The 19115-nt window shown below is 40.7% G+C and overlaps 1 protein-coding gene across 6 annotated transcripts in view; it reads right to left on the bottom strand.

Annotated features, from left to right (window-relative positions):
• Nucleotides 1-18538: 18538 nt before the first annotated feature.
• POLM (DNA polymerase mu) overlaps nucleotides 18539-19115 on the bottom strand; it is a 32486-nt gene continuing 31909 nt past the window's right edge. For 5 of the 6 annotated variants that reach the window (XM_023558589.2, XM_064290278.1, XM_064290277.1 and 2 more), the window contains one exon: nucleotides 18539-18891. In XM_023558589.2, coding sequence (XP_023414357.2) covers nucleotides 18805-18891 — 87 coding nt within the window. In that variant the 3' untranslated portion in view covers nucleotides 18539-18804. The remainder of the gene's footprint in view (nucleotides 18892-19115) is intronic. The other variant, XM_064290276.1, reaches the window with a different exon arrangement.

Genomic DNA, 19115 nt, shown 5'->3' with positions numbered 1-19115 from the left:
CAGCCACGTATGTGTATGGCAGATTGACTACATTGGACCTGTAGTTCCTAAGTTATGGATTTCAGTGGTTCTTCACCACTGTGGACACATATTCCAGCTACGGAACTGCAATCCCTGTGTGTCATGTGGACACCAGGACCACTATTGCAGCCTTGGAAAAATACCTTTGCCATATGTTCAGATAGCCAACAGACTTCAATCAAGGTAAGGTACCTCATTTACAGCACAGGCAACACTGCAATGGGTACACTCCCATGGCATAAGGTGCACCTTATATGTCTCCTATCCCCGCCCAGGCAAATGGGCTGACACAACCCTGGAATGGGCGCAACTACATAAAGGCCACCAAGAAGGACAATCCATTGGGTGGTACCCCTGCCTTGCAAAGGGCATTTGGACATTAAACACTACACTCCAGTGAAAGGGAAACATGGCACTGCAACACATATTGGGCAATATTGAGCTTGGTTGGGGTGGGGGACCAGGTAGTTGCCTAATTAGGCTACACCTGTGAAATGCCAATCTCAGTATAGCCAAGTGTTCATTTTCTTTTTTCTCACTGGAATGCACTCTTGGGGGGGGGGGGTGGCGGTTTGTGGTCTGGGATATAGTGACACCACCAACAGAGCCTTCTAATTCACACTCCTGTGGGGTTCCATGGGAATGAGGAAGAGGACAACAGGACGCTGAGGTACCAGGATTCCTCTGGTTTTATTAGGGACTCCCGACTCCTAAGTACAGGTAGGCAACATAGTAAAAAGAAAAAAACAAAAAAACAAACCCACTGCTGTCAAGTCGATTCTGACTCATAGTGACCCTATAGGACAGAGTTTTCAAGGAGTGGGTGGTGGATTCAAACTGCCAACCTTTTGGTTAGCAGCCAAACTCTTAACCACTGCACCACCAGGGCCTCCTGATTCACACTCCTATGGAATCCCATGGGAATGAGGAAAGGGGCAACAGACTGCTGAGGTACCAGGCTTCCTCTGGTTGTGCCACGGACCCCCAATTCCTCAGCACAGGTAGGCAACATCATAGGCTATGTCAAATTTGTTCAGGGTGTCATCTTTCTCCCCAGGTTGGATGATTGGGTCAAAAGGTCTAAGTCAAGCAACAGAGGCGATGGGTCACCTCAAAAGTTATTGCCTTGGGACTCAGACAGACAGCCTGTGTGGTTATGGCTGGGCAACCCTCGACTCAAATCATAAAACTAGAGCATTTCAACCTGTGGTGGGTAAGGGGAAGAGAGAAATTGTTAATGTTGTCTCTCTCCCCAAATTGCCTCACAGTGAGGGGACAAGCCCCTCGCCCATGGGCCCAATGATACAGGCTTTTGCTAGAGCTACCAACCAGACCAGGTGCTGGCTCTGTCAGCCTTTGAACTAAGATTGTGAGCCATCTTTCCATATCATTCCAGTCAAGCTGTCAACATAATGAACCACACCAACCAACTATTGCCATCCAAAACTGCACAGTGCTGGACATTCTGATGGCATGGTTTGGAGGTGCCATGCTTGGAGAAAAATGTTTTTTTCCCTTTGACCTATTCAATTGGCTTAGATTAGGCAATGACGAGGGTAGCTGGTTGTGATTTCTCCTCCAAGTACACCTGATCTTCCTGCTGGAGATAGTCTTCCTAGTGAACTTCATTAAATGCTGTCTAAAGATATTAAACAAATGGTACACCATTTGTTTAATATCTTTAGACATCCATGAACATGCAACTCAATGTCCAAAACGGACGATGAGCGTACCAGGACTTGTGACCACTTTGCTTCTTTTTCTTCTGGTATCTTGGTGAGGGCATGGGGCTGAGGGGGTGGACTGTTGAAGGACCTCACCAGACTGCCTCATCAGGACCCTTAGGCCTGGAACATTCCCTGATAATGGAGGCAGGGAACTTAGCCTCTCTGTCCTGGTTTCTTCTTCTTCCTTTTTTAGGGAACCTCCTTCCCTTAATGAGTATTTCTTTGTTCTGTTTATGCATACATATCATATGGCACCTAGCTACCTCATTTTTATATCTATTTCCAATGGAGGGGGAATGGTGTCTTTTATCTGCAACATAAGAGGGATGTATGCAGAATACCTGCCCTGCATCAGCTGTAGGGAGTGACTCACTGTCCATGAGGTACTGGCGCCCACTACTGAAGGTGATCTTGCTCTGTCTCTTCTCTACTTGAGTAGAGATTTGTTCTATCCAGTACTTGTGTGTAGACTCACTGCTGAGCTGTGAGTGTAGGGATGCACCCTAGAAAGCATACCACAGGTAGTGTGGACTGTGCTGCAGTCCTTAGTTCCCACTCTGACTGATTATTGAGTGATGTACACACACGACTCATCCAGATTGTAGAGCACATACTTTAAAAAATTAACCGACACAAGAAACACAGCCCACAGAAGGCAGATCTTATTTGTGGCCTGAACCTAACCTAGTTGATGGCCACTAAAACAAAATAATCAACATCCTCCTTAGGACTTAAACAAGACTGAGAGTCTCAACATAATACTAAAAATGTCCAGGATATAATCCAAAATCACTCAGTATATATATATATATATATATATATATAAAAAACTCAACACGCAAGAAAAAACAATCAACAGACGCCTACCCTGAGATGACACAAATACCAGAATTGAACAAAGGCCTTAAAGCAGCTATTTATAACCATATAACCACAGGCTTCAGAAAGTGTGTATGAACATTCTTAAAATGAATGGAAAGGTAGTAACTGTCAGCCAAGAAATAGGAAATACAAAGGAGAACCAAATGGAAATTTTAGAACTGAAAAATACTATAGACAAAATTTAAAATTCACTGGACTGGATCAATAACAGAAGGGAGATGACAGAGAAAAGAGTCGGTAAACTTGAAGGTAGTTTGGCAAAAGAAATAAGTGTGCAAATTCAACCAGCTTGATGATCCCTGAACAGGATTTAACAAAGCAAAACAAAAGAAAATCCAAGCCCAGATACATCGTCATCAAATTGCTGAAAACTATAAAGACCAAGAAAAATATTCTAAAATCAGCCAGAGGAAAATGATACATTTCCACGGAGGAACGCCTTTTCAAAAGGCTATGGATTTCTCAATAGGAACACAGGAAGCCAGAAGGAAATGGATCGTTTTTAAAGTGCTGAAATAAAATAACTGTCACCCCAGAACTCTATATCCAGTATCCTTCAGGAATGAAGGGTGAAATAAAGATATTCTCACATGAAGGTAAGCTAAGAGAATTCATAACCAGAGTACCTGCTCTGAAGGAAATGCTAAAGGAAGGTCTTCAGACAGATGGAAAATGATACCAGAGGGAAACACAGACCATAAGGAAGGCAAGAAGAGCAACATAAATGATAAAAGTCAGGATACATATAAAAACTATTCTTCACCTGTTGAGTTATTTAAAATATACATGATGGCTGAATTAAAATTATAACATTGTTTAATGGGGGATTTCAATGTATTTAGATGTAATACTGAGTTTTTTTTGGTTATAACTATAACATGAAGGGAGAAGGGTAAAAGATTCTACATTGCATTTGAAGTGACAAAATATTAATTCTAAGTAGACTGAAAAGATAAGTATGTATATTGCAATCTCTAGAACAACCACTAAAAATATATATAATGAAAAACAGTCAGCGAGAAAGAATAAAGGCAGGAAGGAAGAAACAGAGCAATGAAAAACAAGGGACAAAGAACAAATAACAAAATGACAGACTTAAACACAAATATGTCAATAGTTAGTTAAGGTAAACGGTCTAAACATACCAATTAAAAGACAGATTAAAAGATTGAATTTTTAAAAAATGACTCAATTCTGTGTTGCCTATAAGAAACACACTTTAAATAAAATGATATACATAGATTAAAAGTAAAAGGTAACAACCCATTACATGAGGACAGATTACCCTAATACCAAAACTCAACAAAGACATCACAAGAAAACTACTAACCAATATCTCCTATGAATATACATGTAAAAATCATCAACAAAGTACTAGCAAACTTAATCCAGAAACATATAAAAAGAGTTACACACCATGACCAAGTGCGATTTATCCCAGGAATGCAAGGTTGATTTAACATCTGAAAATTAATATAACACACAATATCAATGGAATAAGTACAGCCAGAATGCCCCTTAGAAGCAAGGATGGCAATACTTTGTCTCACAGACTTTGGACATGTTATCAGGGGGAATTAATCCCTGGAGAAGAATATCATGCTCAGTAAAGTAGAGGGTCAGCAAAAGGGAGGAAGACCCTCAACAAGCTGAACTGACACAGTGGCTGCAATGATGGGCTCAAGCATCGCAACGATTGTGAAGATGGCACAGGACCAGGCAGTGTTTCGTTCGCTGTACATAGGGTCACTATGAGTTAGAACTGACTGGACATCACCTGACAACAACATCAATAGAATAAAAGGCAACAAACAAACAACATGATTACCCAAATAGATGCAGAAAAATCACTTGAAAAAAAATCCAAAATCCCTTTAAGATAAAAATAATCAACAAACTAGAAATAGAAAGGAATCCCCTCAACCTGAGAAAGGGCATCTATGAAAAACCCACAGTTAGCATCATACTTAATAGTGAAAGACTGAATGTCTTCCCCCTAAGACCAGGAAAGGGACGTCTACTCTTGGCCACTTCAATTCAACACTGTACTGGAGGTTCCAGGCAGGGCAATTAGGCAAGAAAGAGAAATAAAAGTCATCCAGATTGGAAAGAAAGAGGTAAAACTACATTCATAGATGACATAAGCTTGCATATAGAAAATCCTGAGGCATTCACCAAAAGACTATTAAAACTAATACACAAGTTCAGCAAGGTTGCAGGATACAAATCAATATACATTTTATTGTATTTCTACCCACCAGTAATGAAGAAGCTGAAAAGGAAATTAAGAAAAACAATTCCATTTATAAAGCTTCTGTTACGGATTGAATTGCTCCTCCAAATATGGTGGCACAGTGGTTAAAGCGCTTGGCTGCTAATCAAAAGGCTGGCAGTTCAAACCCACCAGCTGCTCCATGGAGAAAGATGTGGCAGTCTGCTCCCATAACGATTTACAGCCTAGGAAACCCTAGGGGGCAGTTCTACCCTGTCCTTTGGGGTTGCTATGAGTCAAAACTGATTTGACAGCAATGGGTTTTTGGCTATGCCTGTGGTTATAATTTCATTTGGGAATGGGTTCTCTTTGTTATGTTAATGAGGCACAATTAGTGTAGGGTGTGTCTTGAGTCAATCTCTTTTGAAATATAAAGATATTAAAGAGGTAAGTGAGATGAGACATGGAGGAAGAGAGATGCCAAGCAACATGAAGATCGCCCAGGAGCAGAAGATCAAAGAGACAAGGATCTTCCTCTAGAGCTTCTCTAGATAGAAAGCCTTCCCCTAGAGCCAACACCCTGAATTCAGATATTTAGTCTCCTAAACTGTGAGAAAATAAATTACTGTTTGTTAAAGCCGTCCACTTGCGGCATTTCTGTTATAGCAGCACTGGATAATGGAGACAGCACATAAAAGAATAAAATATTTGGGAATAAACTTAATCAAGGAGGTGAAAGACCTGTATACATGAAAAATACAAAAAAAATCACTGAAAAATTAAAGAGCTAAATAAATATAAAGACATCCTGTGTTCATGAACTGGAAGGCTTAATATTATTAAGATTGACAACTCTAGCCAAAGTGATGTACCGATTTGAGGCAATCCCTACCAAAATTCCAATAATGTTTTTTCCGGAAATAGAAAAGCCCATTCTAAAAAAAAAAAAAAAAACCCATCCTGAAATCCATATGGAATTTACAGTACCCCAAACAGCCAAAACCATACTGAAAAAGAAAAATAATTGGAGGCCTCACACTTCCTGACTTCGAAACTTACCAAAAAGCTGCAGCAATCAAAACAGTATGGTACTGACGTAAGAATAAAAATACAGACCAATGGGATACAACAGAGAGTCCTGAAATAAACTCTCACATGTACAGTCAACTGGTTTTAGACAAGGGTGCCAAGCCTATTCAGTGGGGAAAACTATTCATTTATCTCTTCAATAAATCGTGCTGGGAAAATGATCTCCATATGCAAAAGAATGAAATTGGGGCCTTATCTTACACCAGACACAAAAATCAACTTAAAATGGATCAAAGACCTAAATCTAAGAGCTAAAACTATGAAGTTCTTAGAAAACACAGGGGTAAATCTTTATGACCTTGAAATTGGCAGTGAGTCCTTAGATATGACACCAAAACCACAGGCAACAAAACAAAAAATAGATAAATTAGACTTCATCAAAATTAAAGCTTTTGTGCATCAAAGGACAAAATCAAGAGAGTGAAAAGACAATCCACAGAATGGGAGAAGATACAAATCATATAACTGATATGTTACTTATATCTATACTATATTAAGAAAAACAATTCAACAATTAAAAACAAAACATGGGCAAAGGATTAAATAGACATTTTCCTAAGAAGATATACAAATGCCAAATAAGTACATAAAAAAATGCTCAACATTCCACCCAGAAACCCAGTTATTAGCCATTAAAATCAGTTGTCCTTAGTCGATTCCAACTCACGGTGACCCCATCCACGTGTGTCAGAGTAGAGCTGTGCTCCACAGGGTTTTCAGTGGCTGATTTTTTGGTAGCAGATCATCAGGCCTTTCTTCTGAGGTGCCTTTGGAAGACCTGAACCTCCAAACTTGCATTTAGTAGCCAAGCACATTAACCATCTGTACCACCTTGGGACCACCAGTAGTCATTTGTCATTAGGGAAATGAAAATCAAAGCCACAATGAGATACCGCTTCATAAATAGCTAAAATCAAAAGGACAGACAATAACAAGAGTTGATAAAATGTGAAGAAATTAGAACCCTTATACACCGCTGGTGGGAATGTAAAAAGGGGCAGCTGCTTTGAAAAAGTCTGACAGTTTCTCAAAAAGTTAAGCATAGAATTACCATATGACCCAGCAATTACACTCCTAGCTATATACCCAAGAGCCATGAAAGCAGGGAAACAAGCAGATATGAGTACACCAATGTTCACTGCAGTATTATTCACAATAGCCAAAAGGTAGAAACAATACAAGTATCCATTAACAGGTGAATGAATAAACAAAGTATGGTATATATATGTACAATGGGATATTATTCAACCTTAAAGAAAAATGAAGTTCTGATACATGCTATGACATCACGAGGACAAACCTGGAAAACATTATGCTGAGTGACATAAGTCCAACACAAAAGAATATTGAATGATTCCACTTACACAAAGTATCTATAACAGGCAAATGTATAGAGACCAAAGTTTATTAGTGGCTGCCAGAGGCTAAGGGGAGGAAGAAATAAGGAGTTACTGCCAAAGGAGTACTGAGTTTCTATTAGATGAAAAACTCTCGGAAATGGATAGAGGTGATGGCAGCACAATTAACGTCGCTGAATTGTATACATAACCAAACCAAACCCAGTGGCACTGAGTCGATTCCGACCCATAGAGACCCTACAGGACAGAGCAGAACTGCCCTATAGAGTTTCCAAGGAGCACCTGCAGGATTTGAACCGCCGACCTCAAATTGTATACGTATAAATGGTTAAAATGGCAAACTTTTGGTAATATATATTTTAGCACAATAAAATTTTATAAAAAGTTAAAAAAGTGTTACCATACAGCCCAACAATTCTACTCCTAGGTATATAGCCAAGAGAAATGAAAACCTATGTTCACACAAAAATTTGTATATGAATGTTCAGAGCAGTATCATTCATAATAGTAAAAAAGTAGAAACAAATGTTCACCAACTGATGAAGGGATAAATAAAATGAAATGTAATATTATTTAGCCAAAAAAGGAATGAAGTATTATATGTTCAGAAATGGAATATTATTTGGCAATAAAAGGGAACAAGCTACTAATACATGGCACAAACATGGATGAACCTTGAAAAGCATTCTAAGTAGAAGAAGTCAGACACACAAGACTACACATTGCATGATACTATTTATATGGAAAGTCCACAATAGGCAAACTACAGAGACAGAAAGTAGATGAGTGGCTACCCAGGGCTGGAGGTGGGAGTAGGGGCACAGGAGGGCTAGGGGATGATAGTTTAAGGGTATAGAAGGTTCTTTCTGGTGTAATTAAAATGTTAAAAAATTATTGTGCTGATGGCTGTACAATTCTGTGTGTGGTACGTGAATTATACCTCAATGAGCTGTTACAATAGAAAAAGTGAAAGATAATAACACACAGGTTAAAACGAAAAGGATATACTGTGCAAAAACTAATCGAAATAAAGCTGGAATGGCTATATTAACATGGGACACAAAGTACTCTTCAGAGCAAGAAAAATTACCAGGAATAAAGGGACACTATGGGATCCCTGGTGGCATAGCGGTTAGGCGCTTGGCAGCCAACCAATAGGTCCGCAGCTTGAGCCACCGGCCACTCTGTGAGAGAAAGACATGGCAATCTGCTTCTGTAAAGATCACAGCCTTGGAAACCATATGAGGCAGTCCTACTCAGTCCCACAGGGTCTATGAGTCAGAATTGACTCAATGGCAATGGGTTTGGTTTAATATGATACAATTTACTAAGAATATATAACAATGCTAAGTGTGCAGGCACGTAACAACAGAGCTTCAGAATACATGAAGAACAACCTGATATAACTGAAAGGGGAAATGGACAAATCCACAATTATATCTGAGACTCCAGTGCTCCTCTCTTGGTAACCGATAGGCCAAGCAGACAGAAAAGCAGAGCGACAAAACAATGTCAACCCACTGAATCTAATCAGCACTGAGTTTAACATGTGGTTGGACAATTATGCCTACATAATGGAGCCATCATGGTTACCTAATGGAACCCCAATAAAAACTCTGGACACTGAAGCTCGATGAGGTTCATGATTGGTAAAAGACATTGGCGATTGGTAAGGTGATATTTCCCATTTTAAGACATGTAAACTCCATGTTCGGGGCCCTTTCAGACTGTGCCTTATGAGTCTCTTCATTTTTTTTTTTTGCTATAATAAAACTATAATCGTTATGCATAGCACTTTCCTGAGTTCTGCGAGTTGTTCAGCGAATTATCCAACCTTAGGAGCTTAATTTGTGAGGTCTGACTTGCTCTGGTGGTAATGGTTAGAAGAAGTACTGCATTTACAGTTGGTGTCAGAAGAGTTAGAATTAGTTGGTGTGTGTCAGAGAAGGCACACACACAGAGACACCCATTATAGCACCCCACCCAACAACAGGAGAATACACATTCTTCCTAAGTGCACATGGAACACATGCCAAATGTGATGGTTAAAGTTATATTTCAACTTGGCTACGCTATTATTCTCGGTGGTTTCGCAGACACTGGACTAGGTGCTCTTCCATAAGGTAATATAACCACTTTGCATTTTGTGATCTGATGTGAGCAGTCAATCAATTCAAAGGGGAGTTTCCTTAGGGGTGTGGCCCACCTCCACTATATAAATGGATATTCTGGCAAGGTTCTCTCTCAACCCTGCATTCTTCTCATCACCCGATCTCTGGTTCTTGGGACATAAACCTGCAGAAGTCTCCAGCCTGCCACTTGACTTGCAGATCTTGGATCCACAACCCCTGTCACCCAGTGAGCCAGCAGAGGTCTCCAGCCTGCAGCTGGATCCATGGATTTGGGACTTGCCACCCCCTACCATTGCGTGAGCCATTTCCTTGAAGTAAATCTCTATGTATGTATGTATGTGGCGCAGTAGTTAAGTACTACGGCTGCTAACCAAAAAGCTGGCAGTTCGAATCTACCAGGTGCTCCTTGGAAACTCTATGGGGCAGTTCTACTCTATCCTATAGGGTCCCTATGAGTTGGAATCAACTCGACAGCAACGGGTTTTTGGCTTTTTATATATATGTTTCGTTGCTTTTGCTCCTCTATGGAATCCAGACTAAGGCACCAAGACAGATAATATCTTGCATCAAGCTGAAAAGAATTTAAATCATACAAAGTATGTTCTCTGACCATGATGAGATTACGTGAGGAATCAATAACAAAAAGATAACAGGAAAATCTCCCAAAACTTGGAAATTAAACAACGCTCTTAAATAATCCATGAGTCAAGGAGGAAATCTCAAGGGGAATTAGAAAATTTTCTTAACTGAATGAAAATGTGAATACAACATACCAAAATTGTGGGATGCTGCTAAAGCAGTGCTCAGAGGGAAATTCAGACCTTTATATGCTTACGTTAGAAAAGAAGACAAGTCTCAAATCTACAACATAAGTTTCTACCATAAGATATTACAAAAAGGAGAAAGGAAGCAGAAGAGGGGGAAAAAAAAAAGAGCAGACATCAATGAAATTAACAGCGGGGTTGGGGAGGAGGGAGGAATCAATGAAACAAAAAGCTAGCTCTTTGAAAATATCAACATAATTGTTAAGCCTCTAGCCAGACTGATGAGAAAGAGGGCACATATTACCGACACCAATATCAAGAAGGAAGGGAGAGACATCATTACAGATGACACAGACATGAAATACTGTGAATAACCCTATGCACATAAACTCAACAATTTAGATGAAATGGGCCCATTCCTCAAAGTCACATAATACTGTTGTAGAGAAAGTCCAATGTTGCTTTAGAATAAAACTTTTTTTTTAATTTTTATTGTGCTTTAAGTGAAAGCTTACAAATCAAGTCAGTTTCTCATACAAAAATTTATATACACCTTGCTATATACTCCTAGTTGCTCTCCCCCTAATGAGACAGCATACTCCTTCCTTCTACTCTCTATTTTTGTGTCCATTCGGCCAGCTTCTGTCCCCCTCTGCCCTCTCATCTCCCCTCCAGTCAGGAGCTGCCCACATAGTCTGATGTGTCGACTTGATCCAAAAAGCTCACTCTTCACCAATATCATTTTCTATCCCATAGTCCAGTCCAATCCCTGTCTGTAGAGTTAGATTTGGGAATGGCTCCTGTCTTAGGCTAACAGAAGGTCTGGGGACCATGACCTCCAGGGTACTTCTAGTCTCAGTCAGACCATTAAGTATGGTCTTTTTACAAGAATTTGGGGTCAGTATCCCACTGCTTTCCTGCTCCCTCAGGGGTTCTCTGTTGTGATCCCTGTCAGGGCAGTCATCAGTTATAGCCGGGCACCATCTAGTTTTTCTGGTCTCAGGCTGATGTAGTCAACAGAGAGGTTTATTAAGGGTTATAAAAAGCAGTCTGGACTGGGAAAAACACATCTCATGAGGATGAAACCATGAGTCCGAGTCCCAGTAATTACACAAATCCTTTTACAGAGTTTACAAAAAACAGGGTTTATACTATTTTGATTGGTGGTTAGTGAGGTCAGGGGATTAAGAATGGGTTATAGAAGTTAATTAAAGAAGTTACAGAGATTACAAATTATAGTCACAGGATGACATGTCATAAAACTTTGAGTTTAATGAGAGTATCTCTAAGGGAGGTTAGGGACCAGATTCGTGATGGACATTTGGTGTCAGGATTCTTCTTCACAGAATTGCTTGCTCAACCAAATATATTTAAGTTACTTGGGAAATTTTAGATAAGGCTAACTCGAAAGCCCCCTCAAAACACTGTTATCACATCTTTGTCATAAATATTTTCTGGGCCTGTTATACACAAAATGCACCTATGTCAATATTCTCTTTTCAGAGTGCATTGCTTCTACATCTCGACCTTGGCCCAGAGAAAACATTGTCCTATGTTTCCATGGTAGCTAAGCAATCAAAAGAGTTTAATGATTAGGGCTTTAATGACGGCACTCTAGGTTGACTCAGTTAATTAAATAAGGAACCCTGGGCAGGCAGGTAAAAAGACCAGTTTAATTCAGCAAAAGCTGGGTTTAATTCAATCATCCAGTCCTGGTTTTTAAAAAAAACTTTATGAATTTCTCCTTTACAATACCAAAACTCACCCAAGAGAAACAGATAATCTGAACAGAAAGTAACTGAATCCAGCTAGTTTGCGAAGTCAGCAACACCCTGATATCAAAACCAGACAAAGACACTACAGGCCAATATCCCTCCTTAACATGGACACAACAAATCTCAACAAAATACTATCAAATCAAACCTAAACAAAACAAAACAAAAAATGCAAGTGGAATTCACCACAGAAATGCAAAACTGGTTCTATATTCCAAAATCAGCCAATGTAATTCACTATATTAATAGGCTACAGAAAATTCATATGATCATATCAATTGATACAGAAAACACATTTGACAAAATTCAACATATATTTATGATAACACAATACTAGGCAAACTAGGAATAGAAGGAAACTTCCTTAACTTCTACACAAAACCTACAGCTAACACCATATTTAATGGTAAAAGATTGAATCCTTTCCACCTAAGATCAGCAACAAAGAGGTCCACTCTCATGACTCTTAATGCAACATTGTACTAGAAGTCCTAGACAGTGCAATATGTAAGAAAAAAATAAAAGGCATACAGATTGGAAAGGGAGAAATAAAACTGTCCCTATTCGCAGATGACATGATTGTTTGTGTAGAAAAGCCCATGGAATCCACCAAAAATCTCCTAAAACTAATGAGTTCTGCAAACTTTCAAGACACAGACCAACACAAGGAGATCAAATCAATCATATTTCTATACGCTAGCAACGAACAACTGGAAACTGAAAGAAAAAATCATTTACAGTAGCTCTAAAAAAATGAACTACTTAGGCCTAAATCTAACATAACATGTACATACAGGATCTGTATGTTGAAAAACTACAAAATACTGATGAAAGAAATCAAAGAAAATCTAAATAAATGGACAGATCTATTGTGTTCATGGAGTGAATGATTCAGTATAGTTCAGTAAAGATTCAGTTTCTGCAAATTGTTCCATAGACTTAGTGCAATTCCAATCAAAATCCCAGAAGACTGTTTTGCAGATACAGAGAAGCTGATCCTAAAATTTATATGGAAAGTCAAAGGAAATAAAAAAATTTGAAATAGAACAAAGGTGAAAGACTCACACTACCTGATATTAAACATTACTCTGAAATTAATCAAGTCAATGCTGTATTTGTGAAGGGACAAACACACAGATAAAAGGAACAGAATAAAGAGTTGTGAAAGAGAACCACAACAGCCAATTTTTTGTGTGCAACAAAAATATATGTAACAAAATATTTGCCAATTCAATAATTTTACATGTATAATTCAGTGACATTGATTACATTCATCATGTTGTACAACCATTAACCAGCTGCTGTTGAGTTGATGCCAACTCATGGTGACCCCATGTGTTGCAGAGCAGAACTGTGCTCCACACGATTTTTATGGCTGTGACCTTTTGGAAGATTGCCAGGCCTTTCTTCTGAAGGTTCAAATTATCAACATTTGTTAGTAGTTGAGTGCTTAACTGTTAGTACAACCCAGACACTCCGGTACAACCATTATCATTATCCCTTTCCCAATTATTTCACCACCATTAACAGAAGCTAAGTGCCCCCCCTAAGCACTGACTTCCCCTTTCCCCCTCCCTCCTACCCTGGTAACCATTAATAAGATTTGGTCTCTATACACTAGACTATTTCATATAAGATCATACAGTATTTCACTCAGCATAATGTTTTCAACGTTTATCCATGTTGTAGCATGTATTGGAACTTCATTTCTCTTTATAGTTGAGTAATATTCCATTGTATGTTGTCTTAGTTATCTAGTGCTGTTATAACAGAAATACCATGAGTGGATAGCTTTAACAAAAGGAAATTTATTCTCTCACAGTCTAGTAGGCTAGAAGTCCAAATTCAGGGTGTCAGCTCCAGGGGAAGGCTTCCTCTCTGGAGGAAGGTCCTAGCCATCAATCTTCTTCTGGTCCAGGAGCTTCTCAGCATAGGGACCCCAGATTCAAAGGACATGCTCTGCTCCTGGCACCACTTTCTTGGTGGTATGAGGTCCTCCATCTCTTTGCCCACTTCTCTCTTCTATATCTGAAAAGAGATTAACTCAAGACACAATCTCACCTTGTAGATTGAGTTCTGCCTCATTAACATAACTGCCTCTAATTCTGCCTCATTAACATCATAGAGGTTAGAATTTACAACACAAAGGAAAATCACATCAGATGACAAAATGGTAGACAATCATACAATACTGGGAATCATGGCCTAGGCAAGTTGATCACATTTTGGGGGGACACAATTCAGTCCATAACGTATGTATATACCACATTTTGTTTATCCAAACATCATTTAGGTTGTTTCTACCTTTTGGCTTCTGTAAATGGTGCTGCAATAAACAATGGTGTACCCAACTGATTTTTTTACAAAGGCTTAAAGGCAATTCAATAGAGAAAGGATAGTCTTTTCAACAAACGATGGTAGAACAATTAGATATCCAATATGCAGAAAAATGAACCTCAACCTAAACCTCACACTTCATACAAAAATTAAGTCAAAATGAGTCACAGATTCAAATGCAAAATATAAAGCTATAGGGGAAAATATTTGTAATTTGGGGTCACTTGTGGTCAGAGAGACGACTCCAAAATCATGATCCATAAGAGAAAAAAAAATTGACAAATTGAACTGCATCAAAATTTAAAACTTTCGCTATGTGTCTTAGTTATCTAGCACTGCTATAACAGAAATACCATAAGTGGACGGCTTCAACAAACAGAAGTTTATTCTCTCACAGTCTCATAGGCTAGAAGTCCAGATTCAGAGCAGCAGCTCCAGGGGAAGGCTTTCTCTCTGCTGGCTCTAGGGGAAGGTCCTTGTTATCAATCTTCCCCTGGCTGAGCAGCTTCTCAGCACAGGGACCCCAGGTCCAAAGGATGCGCTATTCTCCTGACTCTTGTTTCTTGGTGGTATGAGGTACCCCTGTCTTTCTGCTTGCTTCTTTCATTATCACAGAAGAGACTGGCTTAAGTTGTAGATTAATTTTGTACATTAAGTCCTGCCTCATTAACGTAACTGCTGCTAATCCCATCCCATCAACATCATAGAAGTAGGATTTACAACACACAGGAAAATCACATCAGATGACGAAATGGTGGACAATCACGCAATACTGGGAATCATGGCCTAGACAAATTGATACACATATTTTTGAGGGACACAATTCAATTTACGGCACTATGACAAACTGCTAAGAGAATGAAAAGACAATCAATCTACAGACTGGAAAAAATATTTGCAAATAACGTTATTGAGAAAAGCCTTGTATACTGACTTGTATACTCAAAGCTCAACGGTAAGAAAACCAGCTCAGTTAAAAAATGTGCAAAAGACTTGAACAGACACTTCAGCAGAGAGGATATACAGATGGCAAATAAGCACGTGAAATGATGCTCAACATTTGTTAGCCACATGGAAATGCAAATTAAAACCACAGTGAGCTACCACTACATACATATTACTGTACCCATTGCCATTGAGTCAATTCCAACTCATAGCCACCATACAGGACAGGACAGAACAGAACTGCCTCATAGGGTTTCCAAGGAGCGGCTGGTGGATTTGAACTGCCAACCTTTCGGTTAGCAGCCGAGCTCTTAAGCATTGTGCCACTAGGGCTCCAGTACATATTTCAGAATGGTGAAAATAAAGAATGCTGAAAATGCTAGGCGCTGGGAAGGATTCAGAGCAACTAGAACCCTCATACACCGCTGATGGAACTGCAAAATGACTCAGGCACTCTAAAAAATAATTTGGCACCTTCTAAAAAAAAAAAAAAATTTGTTTTTTTTATAAAGTTAAATATACACATATGACTCAGCAACTCCATCCCTAGCTCTTTACACTAGACAAATACTTACGTTCACATGTTAATAACAGGTGAATAATCATCAGAACCTGGAATTAACCCAAATGTCCTTCAACTGGTGAATGGATGAACAGACTGTGGTATATCTCCAGCATTATGAAATAAAATTTCAAGTTTTGCTTTATGAAAACAGAGGGAGCTCACTTACCCATGACACTGAAGGTCATTTTATGTTAGAAACCTATGTGCTGCATAGTAATAATTATGCATACATATAATTTTTAAAGTTTACCCAAAACCCAGTGCCATTGAGTCAATTCCGACTCATAGCGACCCTATAGGACAGAGTAGTAAATTACAGTTTAAGGTATAACTAAACTTTTAAAGTTTAGTTATACCTTAAAATGTAATTTACCTTTAACAGTAGCTTGTCTTGTTTCACAGCCCTGGTGGTACAGTAGTTAAGAGCTCGGCTGCTAACTAAAACGTCGACAGTTTGAATCCACCAGCCACTCCTTGGAAACCGTATGAGACAGCTCTACTCTCTTCAATAGGGTAACTGTGATGGGTTTGTCTTATTTCACATAACTGTATTTCCGCGATCAGGCTCACTGAAACACTTGAAAAGTATTCTTTCAGAAAAAATTGAAGATTAATGAACATGTCCTGTATCCAAGATTCCAGAGGTCTCATAATCATGGCTCACTGATATTGTGATTGTCTTAGCAAGGTTTCTATTTAAGTTTTGATAGTGTTTGAGCACATACTGCTCTACAAGATTTATATATTCTGACATAATCATCAACGAATCAAAAATTTTGTGTTCAAAGTTCCTGGTAAAATTGTAAATATAGCCCCTGAGAGTATGGCCCCCAGACACCCTTTTAACTCAGTACTGAGGTCACTCCCGAGGACCACCTTTCAGCCAGAGATCAGACAGGTACATAAAACAATAATACACATAGCTCAACCGTGTATATGCGATTAAATGGGCACACCAGTTCAGGGGCAAAGATGAGAACGCAGGAGAGGACAGGAAAGCCAGATGAACGGAAATGGGGAACTCAAGGTCGAGAAGGGGAGAGTGTTGAGATGTTGCAGGGTTGGCAACCAATGTCACAAAACACTATGTGTAGTAATTGTTTAGTGAGAAACTAATTTGCTCTGTAAACCTTCCTCTAAAGCACAATAAATATATATATATAATATCAACAACAAAATTTGTATATATAGCACTTTGAAGAGATTAATGAATTGGAGCACTGATTTATTCGGTAATGACATACTGCCCAACTTTAAAGTTGTCTATTAAACCTGCGTGGCAATCTGGTACTGGCATTCAGAGTTGTTTACTTTTGACAGCATGGAACATGGATCAGCAATAAAGAGGAACAAACTACTGACACATGTGACAACATGACTGTCAAAGACTAAGTGAAGGAGGTCAAGTATGGTTCCGTTTATATGCTATTCTGGAAAAGGCAAAACTATAGGGGCAGAAAAACAAGCAGATTAGTAGGTTAGGGTGTGGGGGGAGAGCCTGTGACCACAAAGGGACAGCATGAGGGGGGTCCTGAGGTGATGGGACTGTTCTGTATCCTGGTAGTGGTGGTGGTCAACAAATCTATACGTGTGCTAAGACTCATAAACCTGTACACCAAAAAGAGTCAATTTTATTGCATGTTAATTTAAAAAGTAATTTCTAATGTGGTGAGTGGTCAGGGAAGGCCTCATCTAACAGGCCAACTTCTGAGTCTAGCCCTGAAGGAGGAAAGCGAGCAATCACAGACACCTGGGGTGAGTGTGTTCCAGGAAGAGGGACTGCACGTGCGAAGGGAGCGTGCCTGGGGATTAGAGGAACACAGGGGAAACCCCGAGGCCAGCCCACCTCTGCACTTTTGCCTCAGTGATACAGATTAACGACCTAAAGAAGGTGAGGGGGTTGGCCCTATGGGTGTCTGGTGAAGTGTCCCAGGCAGGAGCACCTCAAGTAGGAGGCAGGAATGGGCCTGGCATGGCCACAAGAGCGGCCACTGTGGCCGGACCTAGGGGAGAGCGCAGGAGGTGAAGTGGTCAGGTAGGACAGAGCCTTGGGGGCCATGTTGAGGACGCTGGCTTTGATTGAGTGAGACAGGGTTTGAGCAAGAGTGACATGATCCAACCTGTTCAAACAAGACTGCTGAGAACAAACCTCAAGGGGGCAAAGGCTGAGGCAGGCAGCCCGGTTAGGAGGTGGGGTGCAAAGGCAGGCAGGAAGGAGAGCTATGCCCCACAGCTGGAGGAAGTTCTCATCCTCCAAACTGCCTCTCCGGGGCCTTCTCCTCTTGCAGTAGCACACCACTAGAAGGCAGGAAGGACAGCTTCCACCTAATGGCCCACTTGCTGGCTCAAAGCAGCTGCTGGGCAAAGGGCCACATTGCCCTCCTCCTGGCACTTTGGATCAATATCCTGCAACAGTAACAATAATTGCAACCGGTATTTATTGAACACTGGGTCAGGCATTGTGCTGGGCAATTTACACTCAGTCTCAGGCTCACTGGCTCCGTGAAGTGAACACCATTCAGAGCCCCCCTTAATGGTGAGGAGCCTGAGCACAGAGGGGCTGAGCACTCACCCAAGGACGCCCATCAATGATGCTGCACTGAGCCTGGGTGTGCACAGATCTCCTTCCTATGGCCCAGGCAGAGCTGACAGATGGGCAGTGTGCCAGCAGTACGGACCTCAAGCAGAGCCCCACCCCACGACCCCCAATCACACTCCGCACAGCCGTGTGTTCAGATAACACAGCTCTTTAATCCCAGTGCAGACTCTCATTCCACTCCACAGAAACAGCACAACGTCCGGGCTCTGGGCTGAGCTGGACAAGGAGCACCTCAGTCCAGGTGGGTGGGAACTTAGCCCTCCACTTGGGGGTGAGGGTGAAGACACAGGGACAGTAGCACATCTTCTCCTTCCAAGGAGGCATGTGGGGTCTGGTGCCTGGGAAGCTCCCAGGGAAGTGAGGGCTGGTGGTGGTAGGGGAGGTGCCGGTGGGCAGGATCAGGCATTCCTCTGCTCAGGGGGAATGTACTTCAGGCCCAGGTGTCTGAAGATGTCCTCCTCTGAAGTCACACGGAAACACTTCTTCTGCAATGGAAGGAGAGGCAGGGTAGCCGCGAGCCAGGCTCTGAGCAGTCCCATAGCATGTGCTAATCCTAGGCCTTCCACTGTGGCAGGCATGGAGAGCCATCAGGGCCGCTTCCATGGAGAGGCCGTGGGGTGAGGCTGTGAGGGCAGGCACTACCATGTGGGTGTACTCTTGACCAGGCCTGGATCAGGTGTGCAGGGGCCCAGATTCTGGCCCTGCGGGT

This window comes from Loxodonta africana, chromosome 8 (assembly GCF_030014295.1).
Source record: "Loxodonta africana isolate mLoxAfr1 chromosome 8, mLoxAfr1.hap2, whole genome shotgun sequence".
In the NCBI taxonomy this organism is placed as follows: domain Eukaryota; kingdom Metazoa; phylum Chordata; class Mammalia; order Proboscidea; family Elephantidae; genus Loxodonta; species Loxodonta africana.
The sequence above is the reverse complement of the archived record's forward strand: the minus strand, read 5'-3'. Positions and strand labels throughout refer to the sequence as shown.